Source organism: Hippichthys cyanospilos, chromosome 15, assembly GCF_059441005.1.
Source record: "Hippichthys cyanospilos isolate Australia breed blue-spotted pipefish chromosome 15, RoL_Hcya_1.0, whole genome shotgun sequence".
Taxonomy (NCBI): Eukaryota; Metazoa; Chordata; class Actinopteri; order Syngnathiformes; family Syngnathidae; genus Hippichthys; species Hippichthys cyanospilos.
In genome coordinates this window covers 8,151,970-8,176,562 of record NC_142383.1, presented here as the reverse complement: position 1 = coordinate 8,176,562, position 24,593 = coordinate 8,151,970, and the positions used below count along the sequence as shown (strand labels likewise).

The following is a 24,593-nucleotide window of genomic DNA, read 5'->3' as shown; positions in this document are numbered from 1 at the left end:
TTGAAAAGTACGATTTATAACATATCTAACAGATATAATTTTAGTTTCAAAATCAGATAGAATATCTTTGAATTCAATCACTATACCGTCTAGTATTACTGGAAAGAAACTATATCGTTCAAAAAAATCGAGAACTGCGCGACGCGCTCTCGTGACGTCACGCCACAAGTGAACTCCTTTCCTGACGTCATCACGCACGGAGTCCGCGACGTGGAAAACATGGAGGCAAAGGAGTGTGTAGAGTAAAACCTCCCACTTCTCTGTAATTCCACAAATTTGAATCCTGTTCAACTTAAACTTAGACCTAGTCATAGGCAGAAGTATCGTTAAGTGGCGTTGCTCTGGATGGGTTCGTTTATTTTTCTATCCCACTAGCATAGAGAGCCACGGGAGTGTTCAGAAGCGTTTGTGACAGGTAAGCTAAGCGGTCAGCTGATGGTCAACTAGCGGCTAACGTTAGCTGCCATTGCAACAAACTCATTCCGATTAAGTTAATTTTAACTATGTAAAGGCTCGTTGCTTTGCTGGTGCTCCAGTTCAAAACGATAGCATCATGTCAATTAGCCTCAGTGCACTTCCTGCACTAGCCCATTTCACGTCATGCTAAATAGAAGCCTGTCAACGCTACAAAGCAGTTTAAATGCGATGTAATGTCCTAGAAAAAAATGGAAATAAAAAAAACCTATGTTTCTATTATGTTTTCATAATCTTCGATTTACAGGTCAGCAATATGACCTACTGGTTTAACGTTTTACCACACTGTAATAAAAATTGATGTGCGAATGTATGCATGATGAGTTTCTGCCTTCCACTGAGCGCTCTTGTAGATTGATGAATAAGAAAATATCTAATGTTTGCCATTTTGAATATTCACACGTATGCTTTTGTGTCCACGGGTTTTGGTATATGCCCGGCGAACAAGCGGTTAGGCAGCACAGAGTCTGGAGATGGGAGCCAACACCAGCCAGCTCAGTGACCTGCCCAACAACCCCAGCCTCAAGGCACTGGTGGGCACTGAGTCCATATCAGAGAATGACCCATTCTGGAACCAGCTAATCTCCTTCACAGTCATCAGTCCCACCAGCAGGTACTCTACACACAAGTCTAAGCACGTTTCTGAAGCAGTTAAGTCCCATCCAGGATCCTTCCTAGTACTCCAGGATGTTTGCAAAACCGTTCATTACTTGTGTAATGATTCATAAAGGTTATTTGCCCTGGTGTGTGCATAAAGGGTCACTTGTTAGTGTTTAGTTCTTTTGAAAGAATGCTTGTTTTAAGTGAGATAATTATTATTTTTTCTCTCAAGTGGCGCAATAGGGATATTTGTCATGTCAGCATAAAAAGAAAAAAAAACATTAGATGAACAAAAAAATTGGAATAAAGTATATATGGTGAATTTGTACTTTTTCGTGTCTATTCAAACAGTGGCGACTCCAAGTTGCTGGAAGAGGCTGTGTTACCACTGGCCAAGCTCCTCAGTATGTCTACTTACTTATTTGATCTATATATATATATATATATATATATATATATATATATATATATATATATATATATATATATATATGTATGTATGGCATACTGCATCTTGTGTAACCCTGTCCTCCTTACTATTTTCAGTTGAAAACAATCCCAGAACAGGAAACCTTGGAGCACTGGTTAGAATCTTCCTGGGACGGACAAAAGAGCTTAAAATCTCCACGGAATGCCAAGAGTAAGTGTTGGAAGCTTTTTGTGTTTTCTATTAGTGTGTTGTGTTAATGTGTCTGAGATGGCAGTTAATCAAAAGCAGGGGCAAGTTTGGTGTCTTCAGTTCTATGAGGAAAACCATGTCAGAATAATTTATTCTATTTAAAGTTTTGCTTTCAAGCAAAAAGTTTACTGACTGCAAAATTTTGACGCAAAACATGCAAAGCCCAGAGGACAATACATTAGAGTAGTCAAAGCGGGATGTGACAAATGCATTAATTAATGTTTGTGCATCGTTAGGAGACAGGATAGGGCAAATCTTAGTAATGTTACAAAAGTGATAAATGCACGCTTCTTAATGTTCCTGATGTACATTTGAAAAGTGAGAGTTGAGTCAAATATTATGCTAAGGTTTTTTTTTTTTTGTGCTGACTCACTTTGGGCAAAAGTACATTAATCAAGGGTCAGATTAGTGTTCTTAAACTGGTGCCGATGATGAGTCGAGCCAAAAGCAACATCTATATTTTGCTGGGGTTGAGAAGAAAAAAATTGGGAGACATTGTTTCGTCTCGGAAAGGCAGGCCTTCATGCAATATAAAGTAGTGGACTCATAGACAATATGATATTGAGCAGCAAAAATCACTGTAGTGACAACGTGACACCATTGATAGTCATCTCAAGCAATGCTGCAGGTTTCCCTCAGTCTTGCTATGCATGATTCCCCGTGATAACCAGGATGTTTTGTGTTATGAAAAACGAAGCTCCATAAGCAAAGAATTACATGCAAATATGTTCGATGGTACATACAGTTTATTTGTTTTTTTAAATCACCCTTCATCTTTAAATATTTTGAATTCTGGACAATTCTTCAGACATCAACAATGAAAGACAAACTCGGTTATTGATCTGTAGTCAAAGTGCTAAATTAGTGTTTAACAACATCAAAATTTAGTACTGAATTATCTGAAATAATAAACAGTAATAAACATGCTCAAAAACATATGATTGTTAAACAATTTTCCAGCTGCAAATTAACATATCCGTAGATGATTTTTTTTAATCAAATCATGTTCTCAAACAACAACACAATACCTGTATGAAATGAATGCCTGCGCATCTTCAACTAAATTGTCAGTGTTCGGTTACAATAAATGGTCTGTAAGAATATGCACTTTGTGTCAAATTTTACCCTCAATTTGATTTGCACTGAAGGGACACTTAAGCACATTTATGGGCAACTGGTGGCTGCACTTTAAGTGGCCCTTTTGAGTGATCTCACCCCAAGCCTGCCAAAAGAAAAAATAAATTTGTTATAAACCCCAATAATTATTCAAAACACGCTGATAAGAAATCATTACCCTTGGACAACGGGGAGAAATATGGAAGAAAATTCCTGGCGGAATAATCCATGCATTTTCCCAATATTCTTGATGGCCAATATGCCTCCGGTTAGGGGTGTGAGTAATATTTATTTCAATATTAATTTTTTGTTCAATAAAATAATATATTTTTCAATCCTTTTTCCATCATTTTAAATTGTATTTTCTTGGATGTCTGCTTAGGATGAAATAAAATGTATTTATATACATGAATATTAGGGGTTTGCCAAAAAAATGATTCACATAGGAATCGGGATTGGCATTTACTATGATTTAAACCCATTTAAAATGTCTCAAAATCGATATTATAGATAAAAAGAAATCAATCTGCATCCTGTCGGCTTCCATACAAAATCGGAGGCGCTCTGTGCCATGATGTCACCATGGAGTATGTTTTGCAAAGTCAACCCTGAGCGGCAGGACACAAAAACAAACAATGGAGGAAATACAACTGCCCCATATTCAATGAAAGCAGTCTTGTTATGTTTTGCAAATTTGTGTAACGCACCAAAGAAAAATGGCTACGAATATAAATGCAACATTTCACTCTGCTGCTAATGATGGAGTTGTCCATCACGAATCTGCTAGCTGTACGTATTAAAAGTGTCCTTTCCCTATCGCGGGTCCCAATCACGTTGAAGCCATGCTAAATAATTCTGCCGCCTTCCACCAAACAATCAACAATGACAGGAATAGCATTCAGTCATATTTTTTTTGACTGATAATGTTCCCAATTTTCTCAGATATGAACAAACTGGCACACATTTCATACTTTGCCCAAACTGTCAAATTAGCTGTTCTTTTTCATATTTTGTTTGTCATAAATGTACTGAGAAATATTAATATTTTTCATTTGGGCAACTATAGTTGACATATATTTTGCTACTGCAATTTTACTGTGAAATAACAATCTTGTTCTACCTATTTTAAAAATTTTGTTTTATTTTGTACTATTAAAGCTATACAATTTATAGTTAGCTTCAAAGAGTAGCAGTTTTCTACATGTTAATCACGTAATTTTTACTGTCCTCCGCAGTCAGCTGTTCATCTGGCAGGCCCACAACGCTCTCTTCATGATCCGCTGTCTGCTCAAGGTGTTTATCCGCGAGATGAGCGAGCAAGAGCTGCACTTGCAGTTCAACTACCAAGAGAGGTCGCCAGGCTCCTGTGGAGGTGAGCCCAACTCTCACTCCTCACATACACACACGAGAATGGTCTACGACAGGAAGTTGTTGTCAGCAGGCGCATGGAAAGCGGGAAGCACTCGAACATAAGTGACAGATGCGGCATTCAAGAAAGCTGGGTTTTTCATACGAGGTTATTTTACTTTGTGCTTTAAGTTTATATTTTGTCTAATTTCCTTCCTTCTTTAAACTCCATTCAATAGTGCCAGTCAAAATCATTACTTTGGCAGCAAAATGCAAATGAAATTATGAAATATTTCTCCTTATCCCATTTTAGATGTAAAATGCCAAGCTCTATAGGGAGATTGAGACCCCCAATCAGGAAATATGTCTGGTCAATTTTGTCCTTTTATCCGTGTTCATGGTTTTCATACTGAAGGGTGGAGAAAAAAAAAAGAGTGAAAATATGCCAGATTTTCCTGGCAGTATAAAACGGACTCTTCATAACAGACCTTGTCCTGCCTCTGTTACATCTCGAATCCTACCTTGAAACCTGGAAAGTTGCCAGGCCAACTTTGTCCCGCAATTCTGTGCCCTTCATATAGAAAACAACACAGAACAAGGGTGGAAAATGTCACATTTTACAGGCAGCATAAAAAGGGCTTTTAACATCTCTTCGTCTCTTCTAGGTGCAAGCCATGAGGACCTTCTTGAGGAGCTCTTATCCAACCTAGTGCACCTGATCGTTGAAGTGCCGCTTCTGTAAGTACTTCCAATGTGTGTATGTGTGTGTGAGTTTCTTTGTGAGTCATGAACATAACTTGTGCGTGTTTTATAAAGGTCACAATGTGCTCAGGCTGTTGGGGGGAAAAAGACAAGTTACAGTGACCGGAATGATCACAATGCCCTAACTGTTCCCACGCAGCAGTTTAATAATGTCACCTCACTTGTCTGACATTTTCTATAGCTGACTCCATAAAAGATGACAGTGGCGACCCTGACGGAGTTTGTCATTCACTTGCTTCATCGTTTTCATTTGTATTGATTGCATTCTGGATGTCAGTTGCTGACAATAAAATCAAAAGCATGCGACTCATCCATTATTGACAGCGTTAGTCAGCGGCAGGGCACAAACTGGAGACAAACAAACATTCCCACACATATCTTCAATAAATCCCTCGTTCATATTTTGTGATTGTGGGAGGAAACCTGCGTATTTCGAGAGGAAAAAAAAACACTGAAGTATTGGGAGAACATACAAAAGCCAAGATGCAAACCCTGAACCTTTGACTGTGGTGGATGTAATCACCAGGGGTTTTCACGATTGAATATTTGTAAAATGACGAGCCTATTGATTATTCCATCTAATAATCATGTGACCTCCACCAAAAAAACAAACAGTAAGTTACTTAATTATGTTTTTGTAATTTACTAAGTTTGAATGTGAGTTGAATTAATGTTCAAGGTAGAAAAAAAACACCAACTGCCATTTAGTTCACTCCTACATAACATCTGTGCACTACACATGTAATAGTGGATTTTTCCATGATTAAACTTGAGAGCCAAACTGCCTATTAGCTACAACAAGGTCAATAACTTACAGTTAGTCTTCTTCTGCTGCTTCATATTGACATGCTGACTGGGTACATTTTGTGCTTGACTGCCCTCTACTGAATAATTTGAACACCTAAAACTGAGTCTATAGATATGTTTGTAGTGACAGGTTAAATTTTTGGATAGTACAGCGTGAGTGTTTTTTGGGAAGTTCACAACATTCTTTCCTTTGTTTAAGGAAATTACATGTGCTAATACTTTCTTTATTAAAAGCCTACTAACTGCTAAATTAGTGTGGTTTAAGCACAGAAATAGCATCAGCCATTGAGTCCTTAGTTAAAACAGTTTTTGCATAAGGGTATTTTCTTTCGCAGCTACAGGCAAAGTACTCGTTTGGTATGCCCGGTCTAATTGGCAAGCATTGCCTTTTAGACTTTTTAAAAAAAAATAAATAAATGGTCACTTTTTTAATGTAAAATATTCCAAACTTTTCTCTGTGGCTGACCTTGTAACACTGTGTGTGTCTAAGTGAAAGATCTGCGCAGAAAACAGTGGCGCAAACCTGGTTCTGCAGATTTTTAAGTCAATTTATTTTCAAATCTAACTTACCAGACTTGGTCGACTATTTTTTTTATTTTTTTTTATCCTATCCCGAATAACCACTACACCACTAGGCTGCCTGAGCACCACACATGTCCAGAATGTCTTTGTTAGATGAAGCAGAGTGGAAGTAAGGGATAGATTCCAACTCCTGATTGATTGATGGAAGAAATAATTGATTCAGAGGTGTGTTTGCGTCAAGAGAATTTGTCATAATGGAAGACATCCTTTCTTCCTTTCTGTCCATGGGCATCACTCAATCCTCTGCGCTTACATAAACCCATTGGACATTCCAGCACATTATTCATTGTTCCTGGCTTCCAGACTCTCCCTGTTCCATTGCCCCCCCCCCACCCTCCTTCATTTTGTGGCTCTCGGCCCGTTTCTTCCTGAGTACGTGCTCGTGGTGCAGATTCAGTCATTCCTTCGTGGTTACACACTTCTTTCGCTTTGATCGCAGTCTTGGAAGAAAACTTGTTTTCATTTTCAACTTATTGGGGCTTAATTTTTACAAGATAAATGTCACTAGTCGTCATTGTGTTTGCACAGTTTTTCCATTGATGCCTTTTGACATTAGAGTTGCTGTTCACATGCTATTACATGCTGTTCTTTATACACAATCAAATTAAAACAATTTACATGCAGCATGTAGTGATTTAGAAACACTTATCTGAGTTCAGATTTGATTTATTTGTGGGATTTTTACTCTGTTATGCTAGTCATCATTTTCCTCCTGAAAATACTATTTAATCATTCACTTTCCAATTGACTTGGCCCTGAACGAAGAAAAATCACAGTACATCAAGTTAGAAAATGAATTTAAACATTACCTAACTCAATCTATTCATATTGTAATGGTTAAATGCAAGTGAAAAAAAAATTCTGACAATTAATGTATTAATTAAAAACCAACTATACAGCTGTCACTAACACACGTTCTTCTTTTCAAATCAGCCCCCGTGGGAACCCAATGTTCATAACGATAGTTCCTCCAAGTGGGTTATTTACTACTGATGAACCAGAACTAAAATGAAACTGAACGACGTGGATAAGGTCGGCAGGTATTTTCTCTTGCACAAGTGGTATGGAGAAGTGTAGCGGAAGTATGAATTGCTCCTGTCGTGATAAACGGACATCAAGCTGTTTTCATCTGCCCGGGCAGGGGCGGTGCAGGAGCGCAGAATCAGCAAGGATTGCTTAGAAATGTATCAGTGAATGAAAATAACACTTTGGGATTGTCTAGGTTGAGAAATCAGTCTTGGAACTTGGTTAAAAGCTCCAAAAAGTTGACTTTTTATGTTATGCCCCCTTTAATGTTCACGCCATCATATTGTGTCTCGCAGTGACATCACCTACAGCATCCTGTTTGAAGCAGTCACCACTCTGCTAGTGTTCTTCTCCTACCAGCTGTTCTGCAAGGACATCCTCAGAGATGGTTTGATCTACCAACATGTCATGAAGGGAAGATGGTGAGCTCTTTCACACAAACACACATGTACAAGTGCACGCGCACATGCACACACACACACACACGTTTTAATAAATGGCTATTTACATGTGATTTCATTTTACTTCTATAAAAAGTGATGGAAAACCAAAAGCGGAACATTGTATTACATTGATTCTGTGGTTGACATCATACCTCAAGCTCGAGTTGCAAAGTGTCTTCCTCATGTTGCACAAAAGTTCTCACTTTGTTGTGGGCCGCACTCACTGTGTTGAGTGGGCCGCCCACATTCTGTCTATGACAACGAAGCGTTTTTGGATTTCTTCCAGTGTGTCGTGGGACAGTCGCAGGCATCTGTCTGCTTCTCTGCACAGCCAGACGGTTTCGTCACACACATCACAAACAATGTCTTTATGTGTTATTTTGCTACGGTCTTAAAATCAGAACGTCCAGGCGGCCATCGCCCTGCCGTCTCCTCTATGACCTTTCCCTTGCTGTCTGGATGATGAGTGCCAAGTCTACATTTTAAGGGATGACATTCATTCCATAAGTTTCCTACCCAAATTCCTGTTTTTTTCCTGTCCTAAATACTCCCAAGTTATATGAGCAAAAGCCACTGTTGAACAAAATGTCGAACAAAAACATCTGAGGACTTTTGTAAATGACATTGAGCAAAGAGGACAAATGTGTATTTTCCTTTTCCTTTTTCTCTAGTTTGACACTGACTAGTCGCCTGGTGAAGACGCTGCTGTATAACTTTATCAGGCAGGAAAAATGTCCGCCCCCGGCAACGCACATCTTTGAGCCCAAAGCTGAGGGTGGCCTGCTTTACGGCCTGGCATCTGGTGTAGCAAGTAAGAACACACCCACAAAACAACGCAGAAACACCTGCTTGAACTAGAATAGCAGGATAGCATGGAGCTTCCAATTTGGACTTTTTTGACTGGCAAAGTTGTTTGGATGTATTTGCAAGTGCTTAGGACGTTTAAATTGCTTGCAAATACATCCAAATGTACTTGTAGGCTAAATTCTTAAAACATAGCATTTGTTCTTATAGTGCCACAGGGTGTTGATGCACATACCCTGTAGCTATATGGGGGGAAAATGCTGTTTTTATGTTGTGTGATAGAAAATAAAACACATTTTTTGCCCACAAAGAGACACATGCATGTTCAGCTTCTGTAATATGGCCTAAGAGATCACTGACCATGGGAAGTAAGGTAGGCAAAGTTTTATTGAACACACTTCACCCACTTTATTTATTTTTGTGCAATGTCCGAAAAGGCACCAATCCTGCTTTATGCAATTCACTTAACACAGGGGTTTTTCCAGTCCCCACTAACTGCGGAAAATGGGGGAACACTGTAGTTGGATCAGTATTTTGAAAGCAGTCTTTCTTTATCTTGTCTTTTATTTAATCCCCAAGCCATAATGGATGTGAGTATAGGTGCTGAACTCCAGTCCTCGAGAGCCGGTATCCTGCATGTTTTCCGGTTTTCTCTTCCCAACATAACTGATTCAAATGATTAGCTCCTTAGCAAGCTCTGCAGGAGCTTGAAAATAGTTCTAATCATTTGAATCAGATGTGTTTGAGAGAGAGGGTTCAAAAACATGCAGGATAACGGCTCTAGAGGATAAGAGTTCAACATCTGTGGATTAGAGGAACGAATGTGTTACGTGCGCTGAAATTGATTGGTCAAAAATGAGCAGCGCAGCTTTTGCGTGTGTGTGCGTGCATGCGTGCAGCAGTCCAGTTGTTGCATGCTGAATTTGTTTTGTGAATGCTTATGAGTATAAATGTGCACCCACGGGTTTCCCCTGCAGATAATCATTCTTTGTGGAGCGTCGGTGGCAGATTACGTCCACTGAGGCATTGGCATTCACTGACTTGTCTGTCTGTGCGTATTTATGTGTGTCACTGGTCACAGACAGTCCTGATGATGAGTTATGGTGCCCTGTCCTCTTCCATAATCCCCCAGAGCCCGTCTGTCTGCAGCCGCCTCCCTTGTACACACACGCACATCAACAAAGACAGGGCGACTCTTGTAGTCACCGCTAGGAGACAGCGCTTGTTTTATTTCTCCTGCCTCGTGAAGCGTAACACATTCCATTTCCATGTGGAAGATGTTGTTTGCAACTTAACGTAAATCCTTTTAAGCAAAAACTCCTAAAGGGGATTTTTGTACACATTTACTGTCGTAGATCCTGTTTTATTCTCGGAGCTGCTGGAATAGATTTTTTGAAGAACAGTTGCTTTTATTTTCTGTGCCACTGCTGTGCATACATCATGGGAACATGTTTTTCTTTGAACACACTTAGTCTCATGTGAGAGATTATCAGAACAGTGTGTTGACGTCTTGTCTGTAAGACTCAACAGCACCAGAAATGTCCCTTTGGCCTTTCTGCTTTCATCTCAAATCAAATCCAGTACAAGAGCTGTGTGGAAATTGTCTCCTTTTACAACTATACCATATTTTATGCACTATATGCCACACTGGTACATAAGATGCAGCAGCAAAAATTGAACAAAAAAAAAAACAAAAGCAACACATTTTTGTCGTGGATAAGCAGCAGCAAACTATAATCCACAGGTCATATCAGATGTTCATCCAGAGAGATGGTTTATGAAAGTTTGTTTTATTTATTTATTTTTACTTTTTTTATTGCAATATCATATCTTGAACAGACTGAACATGTCTGCATTTTTAGCACCAATGTATTTAAGGAGGGATGGATGGTCGGATATCCTTTCTTCCTTCCTTCCTTCCTTCCTTCCTTCCTTCCATCCATCCAGCCATCCATCCATCCATCCATCCATCCATCCATCCATCCATCCATCCATCCATCCATCCATCCATCCATCCATCCATCCAACACACTGCAGTTAAATAGGAGTTTAAAATAAATGCTTTATTTTAAAACTTTTTCAATCACAATATAGTAATACTCAAAGTAATAACAATAATAACTCAAATCATAACTCTAAACACTCAAAAGCATAACTCAATGTCAATATGTACAACCTTGTTCAACTGTAAACACACAAAAGAAACAGGTAAAGCTTACTTCATCAGTTCATTCTCCATCAACGAATCCCAAGCTCAATATTGATCCATATATAAGGCACACCCGATTACAAGGCGCACCATCAGCTTTTTAAAAAAAATTAAGGCTTTTTATGTGCGCCTTATAGTGCTGAAAATACGGTAATATATTTTTAAAACGCTTGAGCACAGACATGGATTTTCCATTTGACTTTTCAGTTCTATTTAATAATTTTTGACATGACAAAGCACTGAACCTAAGTTGGCCATTTGTTGTTCTTTTTTATAATAGTTCAGCTGCAAACTTGGTTTTGCCTTCACAGCTTAGTGTTTCAATGCATCTGCCTCAGTGTCCGTATGTGACCTTTTCCATTCCTTGCGTTTCGCTACCCTTTCTTCCTTTTCACCTTTATTTACCCCCCCCCAAAGTTGGCATTGGGCCAGAGGCGGAAGTCTCAGCAGTTATTTAGGGGTATTGAGAAAAAATAGCCTAAGCTAAGGTAGAATAAAGCTTTGTGAATGTGTGTGTGAGCGCAGGAAATGTGGCAGCCTTACTGGCTTCGGTGACACAGTCAGACCAGTCACTGTGGTGCCAGTGATGCCTTCAAAAAGGCTGCGTCACAAATTGGCGCCGTCTCTTGAAATCGTGTGTGTGCGTGTGTGTGTGTGCACGCGTGTGTGTGCGTGCGTGTGTCAATTTTGGCTCTGTGGTGAAGTCATCTTCCGCCCTCACAGGAGTTATACAACATTCACAGACCTCTTCACTTTTTGGGCCACAATTCCAAATATACAGCAATGAGAAGAGGAATTTTACTTAATAGCATCACAGACCAACTGCATTCTTGCATGATCCAAGACCAGATCCAAGACCTACTGAGAATCCAATTGGAATTCTGTTGGGCTGACCTAAAATTTCAAGATTGCGCTTACTAGTTTGATGGCAAATACTGCCAAGATGACTTCTTTAGTTATGCTTTCATATCTTACTGGGGAATTACTCACCCTTATGTGTATTGACCATTAATAAATGGTGCTTGCCAACACCACCTAAACCAATTTGCCATTATGTGCTACAAAGTGGCACTGGAGGTGTAACGAAAAGAATAGGTAGCTGAATTTACAGAAAGCAGAGAAGTGGGATATTGGTTCTGTGGTATACCATTACACAAAGAGCTGATCCACCTTCTGTCATGGTTCTGATACTAACTAATAAAAGATGATAAATTGCAAAATCTACTATGTGCTGTTTTAGACCATCAATGGTTAATAAGTTGATCATGGTCAACCGGTCTATAGTTAGGGTGGTATTGGTAGATTGCTTGACATTGCACAACATGCAAAAAAAAAAAAGGTGCAAACAAAGATTGTAAATATACTATTATTTTACCAAAGCTCTTAGGTTGTTTGGATGAAGATTTTTTTTTATTTTTTATATGTCAGTACATTCATTATAAGAACTGGCGTGTGTGTTGTGGCGGACGATTGCGTAGACATCATGCTACGTTTTGTTGCCTCTGTTATTCTTGCTCCTGATCTGGCTCAACTGAGATGTTAACTCTTTCAGTGCCATGGCCAACAATTCTCGTCTTTTAAAATATGAATAACATTAATAAATAATTATCGGCAAATATGTTTTTTATGGAGGGTAGCTGACACTCTTGACTAATGCTTACCTAATATAAGCCAATTGAGCATCGTAATAACAACTGTGACCACTCATTTACAGTATCTGGGTTGTGCCATGGTGATTAATCCATTGTAAAGATACATGTATCTTGCATGATTATGGTCTGGTGTTGTAGTTGCTTGGTGACATTTTGTAGACACTGTCTGTTAAAATCGCTAATATTGAACAATGGTAAAAGCGGATACTTTAGGAATATTACATTTATTTAGCCATTTTCAGAAGTAAAGAGTTAATATTTTATCTATTTAATTTGGTGGCTAAATTATATTTTGTATACTCGAAAAACTTTTTTTTTTCTCATTTGCTGATGGCTGAACGGGGTCCTTACTTGATCCATAAGCATGTGATGTCAATCACAGCTCACCTGTGGGTTTACTCTGGGTTTACTCATGTGACATTCACATGTTGAGCCATGATTGATTTTCATTTTGATCTGAGCCTTGATCAATTATAATCCTATTTTTAGTTGACACCAAGAGGATTTTTTTTAAAGGTGTTAATTGTACATAAAAGTAATTTATTCATCAAATCAACTACGGGCAAAATATTAACTTTTTACTGCTGAAAGTGACTGAATTAGTTTAGTATCCCTTTAAAATAAATTGGATATACCATATAACATGTACAGTAAAAAGTAATGCTAACACGCCACACTTGTGCATTATAACTGGGAGACAAAGCTCAGTCGGTGTCCATTTTAGGGTCTCAACATTAAGTTATGATGAACAAATGATAAGTCAATCAGCAAAAAAAAAAAAGACCCTGCCCTTTTAACCTTCACCACTAGATGGCAACATGTCTACTTGGCTCCAACTATCACACTGGACCAACAGCAGACTGCCTATCAGAACCCCCACCCCACTCCACGCTTGCATCATCACAGCTACCCTGTGGCTAGACATCCAGGAGCCAGAGGGCGGTCATCCGTGTGCCTCGATGCTCATGCTTCTCATGACGCCTGAACGCACCCGCACTTCAGTCGAGAAACTCAACACATCCCCCCGCCACCAGCAAGAACAACAACAACAAAAAAAGAAAACACTCCAGTAGCTTCAGTAGTTTTTGTTCTCTGGCGCCGTCTATGTTGTTTCACAACGTGGGCGCTGCAAAGGGTCAGCCATGATTCCATTGTGCCCGTTGTGGTCTTGATTACATCAACTCTGGCGGCTCATTTCCTTTTGCATTCATTTTCTCATCAAGTATAAATCATCCTGACTATTATACAAAAAGGTTGGCACTAGCAATCTATAGATTAGAGCGATATGACAAAATATTAGGCACACCTTTAATTTACTGCTCAATGGCGCCACAATTTACAGCCCATTGACCATCGCTACTTGAACAGCGAAGTTAAACTGGCATGCATTATAAAGCGTCTCTCCCACGAGTGCAATATTTTGCCACAGTTCTCCCACTACAACATTAATCCAGAGCAAGGACATTTTATAGGACCATTGTCTTTTTGAGTTGTGAGAACTATTGTCAAAATTTTGTTCTGGAGTGCTGAACATATGTTTTTACAACTAACTTAAAAGAGCTACACACCGATGACAAACAGACAAAATTTGAGAGATTTCACTTGTTCAGAAAATAGTTGGACCCAATATGCTAAGTATTCATTTGCAAATGTGATTGTGAAATGGAAACATAACCAATAAGGACATGGTAAGTAGAGACCCAACTAGAGGAGCTAACCATAATAAATGACCAGAAGAAATGGATTAACCCACAATATAGTAACTAGATATCATAAAACTCTTGTCTGTGTTTAGAATGTGTGTAAAATTGAGTATCCTGTCGCTTATTTAGTCAAATAATGATTAATCGACTCCCACCCCCATTTTTCTATTTTAGTCTTATCAATTCAGAATAATGTTATTATTGTGAGTTTATACAACTGCGCACTGTTGTCTTCTACCAAATTTCTCTATGCTAACCAGTTGATTAGCATTAACGCCCTAGCGATTACAATTAAGGTCAACTTACACTTTATATGGATGTTACACTTGTAATCATGACCTCAAAGACACTTTCAGATGATGCTTCCAACAATATTCCATGAGTAAACTTCAAAGTGGAGCTGCCTGTTAAATGCTATGAGTTCAATAACCTCCATTCCTTATTCTACTTATTCTCCCTTTTCTCTTCCTCTTTCTTGTGATCAAACAGTAGAGGTTCCACTGTATTTGTCACACAATTTGTTTATCTTCAGGTGGTTTATGGAGCGTCTTCACTTTGGGCGGAGCTGGCAGCAAAGTGGGGGTGGACCTGGAGCACAACCCCTTACCATTGTCCAATCAGAGCCTCCTGTTACTGTTGGTTCTAGCCAACCTGACTGATGGGCCCGACTGGCCCAACCCCTACCGCCAGGCAATTACCTGCTTCAGAAACACACAGGGTAATGCAAGGGAGCTTTTTGCACACATTGATCATTTGTAGCCTTATTTCAAGTGATATAATGTGGGGGTGGGGTGGCGAGTTATTTAGTAACTTTAGAAACGTTTAAATACAAATTAACAAGATAATGTATAACGGCTCTCACACCTAAATAAATTAGTGCGCACCATACAATTTAAGTTCCTTCAGTAGATTTAAAAATTCCTCTTTTCTTCACCTTTATTTTAATGGAGTTTCTGTTCTTAAAGTCTTCCACCTCCCTTACCCAGGGGTCGTATTTTCTTTCTGTAAGCCCCAGCTTTAATGTTTTCATGTCATATGTCGTCGTTTCCGATGTCCCTCCCTAGGTCAAGTCCATTAAAGGCATGCCACAATTTACGAGTTCAGCAATGTGTGAATGAGTGACCTCTGCCTTACTTAATTTCATATATATGAATTTAGAAGCCTTCACCCAAAATGTTGGAAATGGGGCCATTTATACAAGCAGTACCAGAAGGTGATGGTTATGATTTTCTCACTTTAATGAACGGTTGTCTGTGGCCCATGTAGACACGTCATCCCTTCCGGTGGAGCAAGCACACACGTTCCAGATCAATTTCAACAGCCTGTACACGGCGCTATGCGAGCAGCAGTGCTCTGACCAGGCCACACTGCTGCTCTACACATTGCTTCACCAGAATGCCAACATGAGGACCTACATGCTCTCCAGAACAGACATGGACAATCTGGTGGGTAGTGTGGTGGCCAAGTATTTCAGGACATAGTAGCTGGGGGCTTTTAGTTAGTCAACCATCATTTTATACCTAAGAAAATGCCACCTGCAGCGTGTAAGATCATTTATAATACTGATCCACGACTGGATGCCTCCATATGTACTGATGCTTTGTTAGCAGGAAAAAGCTGGCTTCAATCAAGACTGATAATTGTTTTCTTTGTCTAGGGCAGAATCATTTAACTTCATTTTATTTTCCTTCAGGTGTTGCCCATCCTGGAAATCCTTTATCACGTGGAGGAAAGGAACTCTCACCATGTCTACATGGCACTCATTATCCTCCTCATCCTCACGGAAGACGACGCTTTCAACCGCTCCGTCCACGAAGTGGTGGGTCAGACGTGCAGTTACATGCACCGTGAAGTGCACTTTTACTCACCTTGTTTCTCTCTTTGTGCATCCTTGTCATCACAGGTCTTGAAAAACGTCACCTGGTACTCTGAGAGGTCATTGACCGAGATCTCCCTCGGCAGCCTGCTCATCCTGGTGGTGATCCGCACCATTCAGTTCAACATGACCCGCACAAGGGTAAAGTTGGAGGTGTAACACAAGTTCAAGAATGGTTGATAAAGTTTTACAATATTACGGTACCTTCTTCTTGTAGGATAAATACCTCCACACCAACTGTTTGGCTGCACTTGCGAACATGTCCGCTCAGTTCCGATGTCTCCACCAGTACGCTGCCCAGCGTATCATCAGGTAGGGATTGTCTTGTATTCCATAGAAAAATAACATGATATTATTGTTTTTCTTATACAGATATGATTATAATGTGATGGCTGCAATTCAAACATGATGGTTCGCAGTAGTAATAATTATGATGGCACAGATCAGTTGGATTCTATACCATTGTAGAAAATACACTGGATACCAGATTTGAAAGCTGAATGGATAGATAAGCGTACAGTTATTAGATAAAGAATTACAATATGATCTATTCACACATCTGATTCACTAGTAGATGTAATAGGGGGGTCCGCGGCACGGCCAACGCCAACGCCTTAAAATGTAGACTGCGGAGCGGTTTTGTCCACTTTTTTTTTTTTAAATCGCGCGAGGAGAGGGCAGGGGACTAGAGCGAGCTTGCTGTCCATGGTATGGAAGAGTACTACATGAGTACGCTGCCAGGCGCTAGACCGCACAAGCACACAGATTGGATCATTTCCTACGGCACACCTGACAATATCAGTGTGCCGCGGCACACTGGTCGAAAAACACTGTACTAATGGGTATACTATGTACATGACAATTGTCACAGTTAATACTACAGTGCTCAATTGACATTCGGTAAGCTTTAGTCATGATTGTCAGCTACCCTCGATAAAAAACGTATTTGATGAGAATTTTATTATTTTTATCATTGTTACTACTATTATAAAAGACAGGAATTCTCATCCATGGTACTGATTTAATAATAATTAATTCATGATAATGAGAGTTAATAATTTTTATCTCAATAATGATATGCAGTGTTCCCTCACCACTATGCGCTTAATCTGTCACACCCTCAGTGCTTCACCATTTTTCCCCATAAAAAAGAAGCTATATTGGATATAAGGTACTTTTAAGGTTTCCTGCATGCCAAACAGATGAGTTTACTGTAAGTGCACATGCCACTGGCACTCCTACAAGAAGCACGATTGACTCCCAGCGCAGCATCAACCAATGAGGGCAGGAGCGGGAGATGTCTGGGCAGGAGTAGATTAAAACTCCTGCTCCATTGGTCGATGTCGCGCTGGGAGCCAATCATGTGTTTTGTAGGAGTGCCCGTGAGCTGATTGATTGTTTCACCAATCTTATCAAAGTTGTTGCTGTACCTCCAGCAGCAGTCTTCGAGTTAACCTCACAAGCGAGTGAGATTGCGCTGCGGGAGGAGTACAGTGAGGACATAAGGGAGCGTTGGGAAGATGTTACAAAAAGTGGTTTTGTAATAAATTGCAATTTTGAGAGTAAACTCTGCTTTCCTGTTATCATGTTTGGTCAGCTATGGGCTCCACTCTAGGTTGACGTCCGAGGGCCGTTACTCCGAGGGCAACTCCAGCCCTCCCTTTTTCCCAACTACGACCAACAAATAGAAACGGGAAGGGATAACAGTACAGTTACTGTACAAGGTTTAATAATGAATGATTAAGTAAATATGTGTACTGCAGTAAGCTCAAATATGTAATGTATAAATGTAATGTAGAAATACTTTTTTCTTATTCAGGTACCCACATACACATACACGCAAATTCCGTGTGGGGTGGGATCCTAATTCGCTGATGTTGGCGTTCTGATTAACCGCAAAAAACGAGGGAACAATGTACAGCATATAGTCTTTTTCCTTAAAATTATGTCTAATTATTGTCTATTTGCTTATTTTCTTTGTTTATCAAACACTTTGTATATAAAAAGACAACAGATGAATAAAAGATAAATACAAATACAATAAAATACAAATATGCACAGCAGCACTGTCATTTTAATAATTGATGCTGAAGCAGCACAAACCATCCAGTGCCACTGTGAATTTACATTGTGTGTGTGTGTGTGTGTGTGTGTGTGTGTGTGTGTGTGCTTGCGTGTGTGCAGAGAAAGAACAAAATATAAAATATTGAGTTTGTGCTACAGCTCTGTTCAGAGAATAACATTATGTAACGTCTTGGGAAGATTTGTGAGCACACACAGGGCCATTCAATTCACTTCTGATTGTCGACTTCCGACCACACAGGAAAAAGCGTTTCCTCGCAGACACGCACGAATCATCATGCACGCACCAGCATCCTCTTATCTGTCCTGCCGTATACGTGACTCTGCTTTTTTGGGGTAGGAAGAAAGCGTCTGCAAACGTTGTTCGTGCCGCCACAGCGTGCAGCTAACTTCTGCAGTGATAACCACGACGAACTAAACGCGCAGTCTGGCCAGATAAAAGGGGATTTCCTGGCCGGAATTTCCAAACGGCGAGACAAGACAGTCTGACCGTTGGCCCCGGCCTCCTTTTAATGGAGTCCCAGACAAGCACCATTGCAGCCATTGTTTATTTACACGCCACCGCTTGAATTTCCTGCCGACAGCACACCCATCACCATCATTTCCTTTTATTTACTGTTCATACTGTTTTGCCACAGATAACACGTTCTCTCATTACGCAGTCCCTCGCTGCATTAACTCGCTTCTACATCAGTCTCTCCCTTTATGTCCCTTGCTGCAGTCACTCACTTGGTGCGCTCTTGTCTACACATTTTACTTCTGAGTCATCAATGCACCAAATAGCACATTTCCGTCCACTTCAAATATAACCTTTTGGGATTCATATGGAAATTGAGCTTTCCCAACAAGCTGGTGAAAACATGTTTTCCAAACATGCCATAGCAGACTCTATTTTAAATTCCATCTGTGTTTGTGTTGAAGGAAAATCTAAGAGCAACTCTGTCAGACGCTGACCTCCACTAAGGGCGAACAGTCCTAATTTGGATGTGCACCTCTATAGATATCTGCCTCCCACATACAGAATGTCTGAATATATCAGTAAAAATTGTTTATTAGTCCTTTTATGTGACAATATTATGATTAAAGGTTGCAAAGTGGTTTCTGGGTGCTGGGGGGGGGGGGCATAAACCCACAAATTTTACACCTTTAGATGGAGTTATTAAAGCTGAAGAAGAACCTGGTCACAGCCAGAACCTTCTCCCCCCCAACTCTGTGTGATGAGATCTCATTTGCTTTTTCTGGGTGAGCAAGAGAGGGAGGTGTATTGTGGGCGACCAACGAGAGATTCTGAGCAAGCAAAATCTTTTCTCTCTACTCAAAATATTTCATTACTCGCTCAAGATAGTGGCATAAATATCATTCCATTTAAAAAAGTGATTTCTTTAGGCTCAAGACAAGTCAAATAATACAAAATCAGGTAACAATGAGCCAGAAAGTAAAAAGCGAAAACAAAACGCTTCAGAAGATTGAGAAGAGGAACAAAGCAGACATATTGAAGCTAAACAAACAAACACTCAACGTAAAAACCAGATTTTTATATCAAGTTATATTATTGGTTGCAATATTAAGATGATGGTGACTGATGCTACATGTAAGTTCATTCTATGATTTTAATACATTTTACAGTGATTTTGCAATTTGTTAATGTGTGTGCATGTGTGTGTGTTTGTGTACATTAGTACAAAATTACTATTTTCGGGGTTTCCTGAAAAGTGATGACACGAGGTATATGCCCGACGTAAGCGATATGTTAGTTGTGGAGTGTAAGAAAAAAAAATTGTCACTAAATAATGTTTGATATCATATACTATAATTACCAATTGACTATTCGAGATATATATATATATATATATATATATATATATATATATATATATATATATATATGTGTGTATATATATATATATATATATATATGTGTATGTGTGTGTATACAAATATACACATATATTTAATATTGTGAGATTTTTCAACAAAACAAAAAATAATTCTTCAGCTACACCTTCATATGCATCAAAACGAAATAATTGTTACACACATACATACCAATTATCATCTCACATGTGCACTTCAAAAATATACCATTATTTGCTGAGGTCATGAGTATTAATCTTTTCACTTATATCCCTCTCATTTTTCTTTATGGAACAATGCGCTTTTCATGCATATTTACCCATGTTCTTGACCATTCAGCTGTAAATGTCACACATTCCAGGATAGAATGTAGGAATAGGAATCAACCGTACGATATATGCATACAATTGCGGTGTGTGCTCGCGCAAAACACAAGACACATTTGACAGTGAAAGAGGCCTATCGTTACAATTGCCCTCCTGGTGGAGCAGCCGCCGAGAAATCCGCTCGTTTCCATCACAGTTGCTCATACATAGTGTGTTACTGTGCGGCAGGGTCCCAGCTGGAATTCCAACATCCTAATAGTACAGCAAGTCCTGTTGGCTTAACAAATGCTCGGACGAAGCTGCTCAAATATCTCAGTATTATTTAATTAAAGAGTGCCAGTCAGTCTTTTTTTTCCCCCAACAGCGATGACAGATGAACAGGTGACAGCAGTAAAGGCCATCTCTGTCCTCACTAATCCGTCTATTTAGTTGAATGCTTTGCAGTGTTGAACACTTTAATTGATCCCTCGTAGATCTTTGACTCATTCAATCCCAAAGACACTGTTTTAAAAAAAAAAAAAAAAAGATAAGTCCAGACATTCAATCCCAGACAGCATTTCTTTAAAGTGTTTGGCCAAATAAAAGTCTGGTACCAAACAAATTAAGCATTAAAGTAATTGATTACTGTTGCACTTAAGTAACTAAAGTAATTGATTGCTTTAGATACTCATGCTGAGTATTTACCAAAGGAATTGTAGATTGTAGAGAATTATCGTCACATGTGTAGCACGAAACCACACCAAATACTCTATGCAGTCAAGTACAAAAATGAGTGTGTTAAGTGGGTACCTATTCAATTACTAAGTAAATAATACTAATACGTACTCACTTTAATACTTTTTCCCTCAAGTTATACATTTCTTTAGTACTTAATTCATTTAATACCAACTATTTTTCAGCCCTCCTTAAGCCAGATGCTTGGAAAAAGTCCTGTTCTTGCTTTTATGAAAAAACGTACAGGTTCATTGAAGACTTTAAAGCAGGAATGTCAAACTCATTTTTATCCTCGGCCACATTGTACTAATAGTTTCTGTCAGAGGGCTGGAATAACGAATACATTTTCAAGTTTGTCACACACATAGCTAGTTTTTAAATCAGAGGTCCATAAAAACTGTTCAAAAGAGAGAGTGGGAACCAAAATGGTTGTTTTTTCACAAAAAAACTTACTATCCTACTGAGTTTAAGCAGGATAAAAATGGATGGCTGGATAGATTTTATAAAATTCACTTTCATTATTGGCTGCAGACATCAAAGATCGATTTGAACTGGACTGGCAACGAATGAGTCAAAAACGTAAAAAAAATGGATGAATTATTAGAGGGCTGGAAAAAGATTGATGGCATTTAAATGAACTTTAATGTCGAAAATTAATTTGATATACATGTTGTAAACTGAATGACGAGGTTGGTTCTGAATCCATTTAAGCTCATAATTCAAAACTACTGTCATTTCGAATGGGCTTGTCAGCCATGTCACCTCACATATGTTAAGGTGTGTCAGTTTACTGAGATGCCAACACCATCGGTTGTGTACTCGTACGTATTTGTGCGTGCATCTGTGTCCAAGGTCAGTCGAGCACACTCCATAACTCCTGATTTATACATGTATGTGCAGCCATCACATGCAATCATGCACCCCCCTAATGCACACACACTCACATAAAAGGGTTAAGAGCAAAACACTTTGAATCTCCATCAAGTGGTAAGATATTAAACTTAACAGTTGCTGCAAGCTGAAGAGTGCAACTGAATGTTAAAAAGGGATTACAGTACAAAGAAGAAATAAATGTAAGGCTGTTGTGATTGCCGATGGTATTTGTCAATAGTGCACTCATGGCTTTTGGTTGTGTGTTGTGTGTTCCCTGCAGTCTATTTGCTTTGCTTTCCAAGAAGCACAACAAGGTGCTGGAACAGGCAACGCAGAGTCTTAGAGGCAGACAGGGTGACAACACTGTGCTGCCTGACTATGTGAGTATTATATGCATACACACACATGCTTCGGTGTTCTTGCTCAACCAGGGTACATACATACTGATTTTGAAAATGTTGGAGACCTCGCACATGGCGAAGAAAATCATGGGCAAGTTTGTGCTTAAGGTGACTAACGCAGCACAACACATGGGTTTTATTGGCGATGTGAAATGTCTCCACTTTGACATCAATTTCCATCAGCAGCAGTCGGCAGTGCTGCATAAAATTGTCAGCCAATTTTGATTGCTGAAAAACAGGTGGATTATTGACCAACGGATATCCTTTGTATCAATGCTCATACACCTCTGCCTTCAGGTTTGCCTGTCAAGGTCTGAGTCTGGCTGTCACATTCGATTTGCATAGTCCTTCGCTTAAGTGTGTTTATGTGTGTTTGTATGACGAACAGCGACATGTATGAGGATGCCCTCAGGTGTTTGAAGAAACATGAGTGCATGTGAGTGCTCCTTCAAGCATACAGCAGCTGTCTGATGAGACTCCTTTTGCAAACACATCAATGCGCGCATAAAGATTGTATATAAAATGCAATTATCTTGATATGTTTCAAGCCTTGCTTCCTGTCCTTCAGGGGCTCTGTTTTATGTAAGACCATACAGAACTAGTGTGTTTGTGTATCTGTGAGTGTGGCTATATCCACGCTGTGCATGGGTTATCCTACACAAATTTACATGCTCCTCCCCATCTCAACATGTCTGCCAAACATTAGCGAATAATTCAAATATAATTAATCGTCAGTTCCTGCATCTTCTTCTTTATTGAATCGATTTCTACTTTTAATACTTTTATTCGAGAGATAATCCATCCATCCATTTTCATTAGCCGCTCATCCTCACTAGGTGTCGCACGCTTGCCGATGCGGGTCTAGGACTGGTTGCCAGCCAATCGCGGGGCACAGAGACAAACTATCATTCACACTACAATCACACCTAAGGGCAATTTGGAGTGTCCAATACACCTATCATCCGTGTTTTTGGAATGTGAGAGAAGACCCGAGTGCCCTGTACAAGACCCGCGCAAGCTCAGGGACAACATGCAAACTTCACAGTGGGAGGCCTGGGGGCTAGGCAAACTGAAATTTAACCTAGGGCTTCTTAGCTGTGAGGTAGACATGCTAAGCAGTCTGCCCAAGGTATAATATTCACAATAAAACTTTTTGGTCGCCACGCCAAGTGGTAAAGCATGTTTTAAGTGACACAGAAGTCTTTAAATAAAATTTCTAATTGCAATAATTGATTCACATAGCCAAACACACACACAGGCAGCAACAGTAAAACATCCAAATTTTGGCAGATAATACCTCAGGAATGGATTGTCTGCTTAATTGGAAAGTTGCATTGGGACTGAGGCCAAAGAACCATTTTTGCCCAATTTCTTCTGCTGAGATGTTCAACCTCCTCGGTTTTTAAAGCGTTCAAATCTTAGAAGATGTCCTTACCAGCTATTAGAACTTACTCTTCATTGGTCAACACTTCCTGAAAGTTTTGACTCAGTCTTTTTCCTGAGGTACTTCTTTCTATGAACATTCGAAAGATGAATGTTCCAAAACCTAAACGCATTTCTCAAAACAAGCCATTCAAAGGCATAGAAAGTGTTGTACCTTTGTCAATTTTTAAGCTTCTTCCAAGAATGTTTAAAGGGAATTAGGCGTAGAATTAGAATATATCAATACTGTAACTCACTTTTTATTTTCCGGGATAAACCTTATTTCGAGAAATACACATACAATCATTTTTATATACATATATAGACACGTTAGACAAAATGGTGTGTATCTATACTGACACTTGACACAGCAGTGATGACAACAAATGACAAGCGGCATGCAGCGGAAGGTCAGCATGTTAACGTTGGTACACCACAGCCTATTATCCACAGACAGTCAGTCTGTTGCTCAAGGGCAGCCAGATGATTTTTCCTCTCTGGTGTTTCATGGGAATCTTTCCACAAGGGTTTTTTTCTTCCCTTCTTGAAGCATGCGTGACATCTAGTCTGGGTCAAAGAACTGGTCAGTGTTTGTGATAGTGCTGTTGTGCTTGACTTTAGTCTATACTAACTCAATGTGACATTGGTTCCCATGTCTGCCAGGGCCTCTATAAGTCACTTTTTACTCTTATTGATGTTTGCCAATGAAAAGGGGCAATGATGTATTGTTTGAGACTAGAAGTGCGAGTGTGCGCGCACACACACACACACACACACACACACACACACACACACACACACATACACACACACGCACACACGCACACACACACACACACAC

At 39.5% G+C, this 24,593-nt stretch overlaps 1 protein-coding gene across 2 annotated transcripts in view; it reads left to right on the top strand.

Annotated features, from left to right (window-relative positions):
• The first annotated feature begins 220 nt into the window (after window positions 1–220).
• The window catches only part of dym (dymeclin), a 60,437-nt gene continuing 36,064 nt past the window's right edge, over window positions 221–24,593 (top strand). Inside the window, exons 1-14 of one of the 2 annotated variants that reach the window (XM_088434434.1) lie at window positions 221–415; window positions 923–1,087; window positions 1,426–1,478; window positions 1,621–1,714; window positions 4,105–4,241; window positions 4,882–4,954; window positions 7,690–7,815; window positions 8,508–8,647; window positions 14,737–14,922; window positions 15,471–15,649; window positions 15,898–16,023; window positions 16,108–16,221; window positions 16,298–16,392; window positions 22,210–22,309. In XM_088434434.1, the coding sequence (XP_088290560.1) occupies window positions 948–1,087; window positions 1,426–1,478; window positions 1,621–1,714; window positions 4,105–4,241; window positions 4,882–4,954; window positions 7,690–7,815; window positions 8,508–8,647; window positions 14,737–14,922; window positions 15,471–15,649; window positions 15,898–16,023; window positions 16,108–16,221; window positions 16,298–16,392; window positions 22,210–22,309 (1,563 nt within the window). In that variant the 5' untranslated portion in view covers window positions 221–415; window positions 923–947. Of the gene's footprint in view, window positions 418–898; window positions 1,088–1,425; window positions 1,479–1,620; window positions 1,715–4,104; window positions 4,242–4,881; window positions 4,955–7,689; window positions 7,816–8,507; window positions 8,648–14,736; window positions 14,923–15,470; window positions 15,650–15,897; window positions 16,024–16,107; window positions 16,222–16,297; window positions 16,393–22,209; window positions 22,310–24,593 lie in introns of both variants that reach the window. The other variant, XM_088434433.1, reaches the window with a different exon arrangement.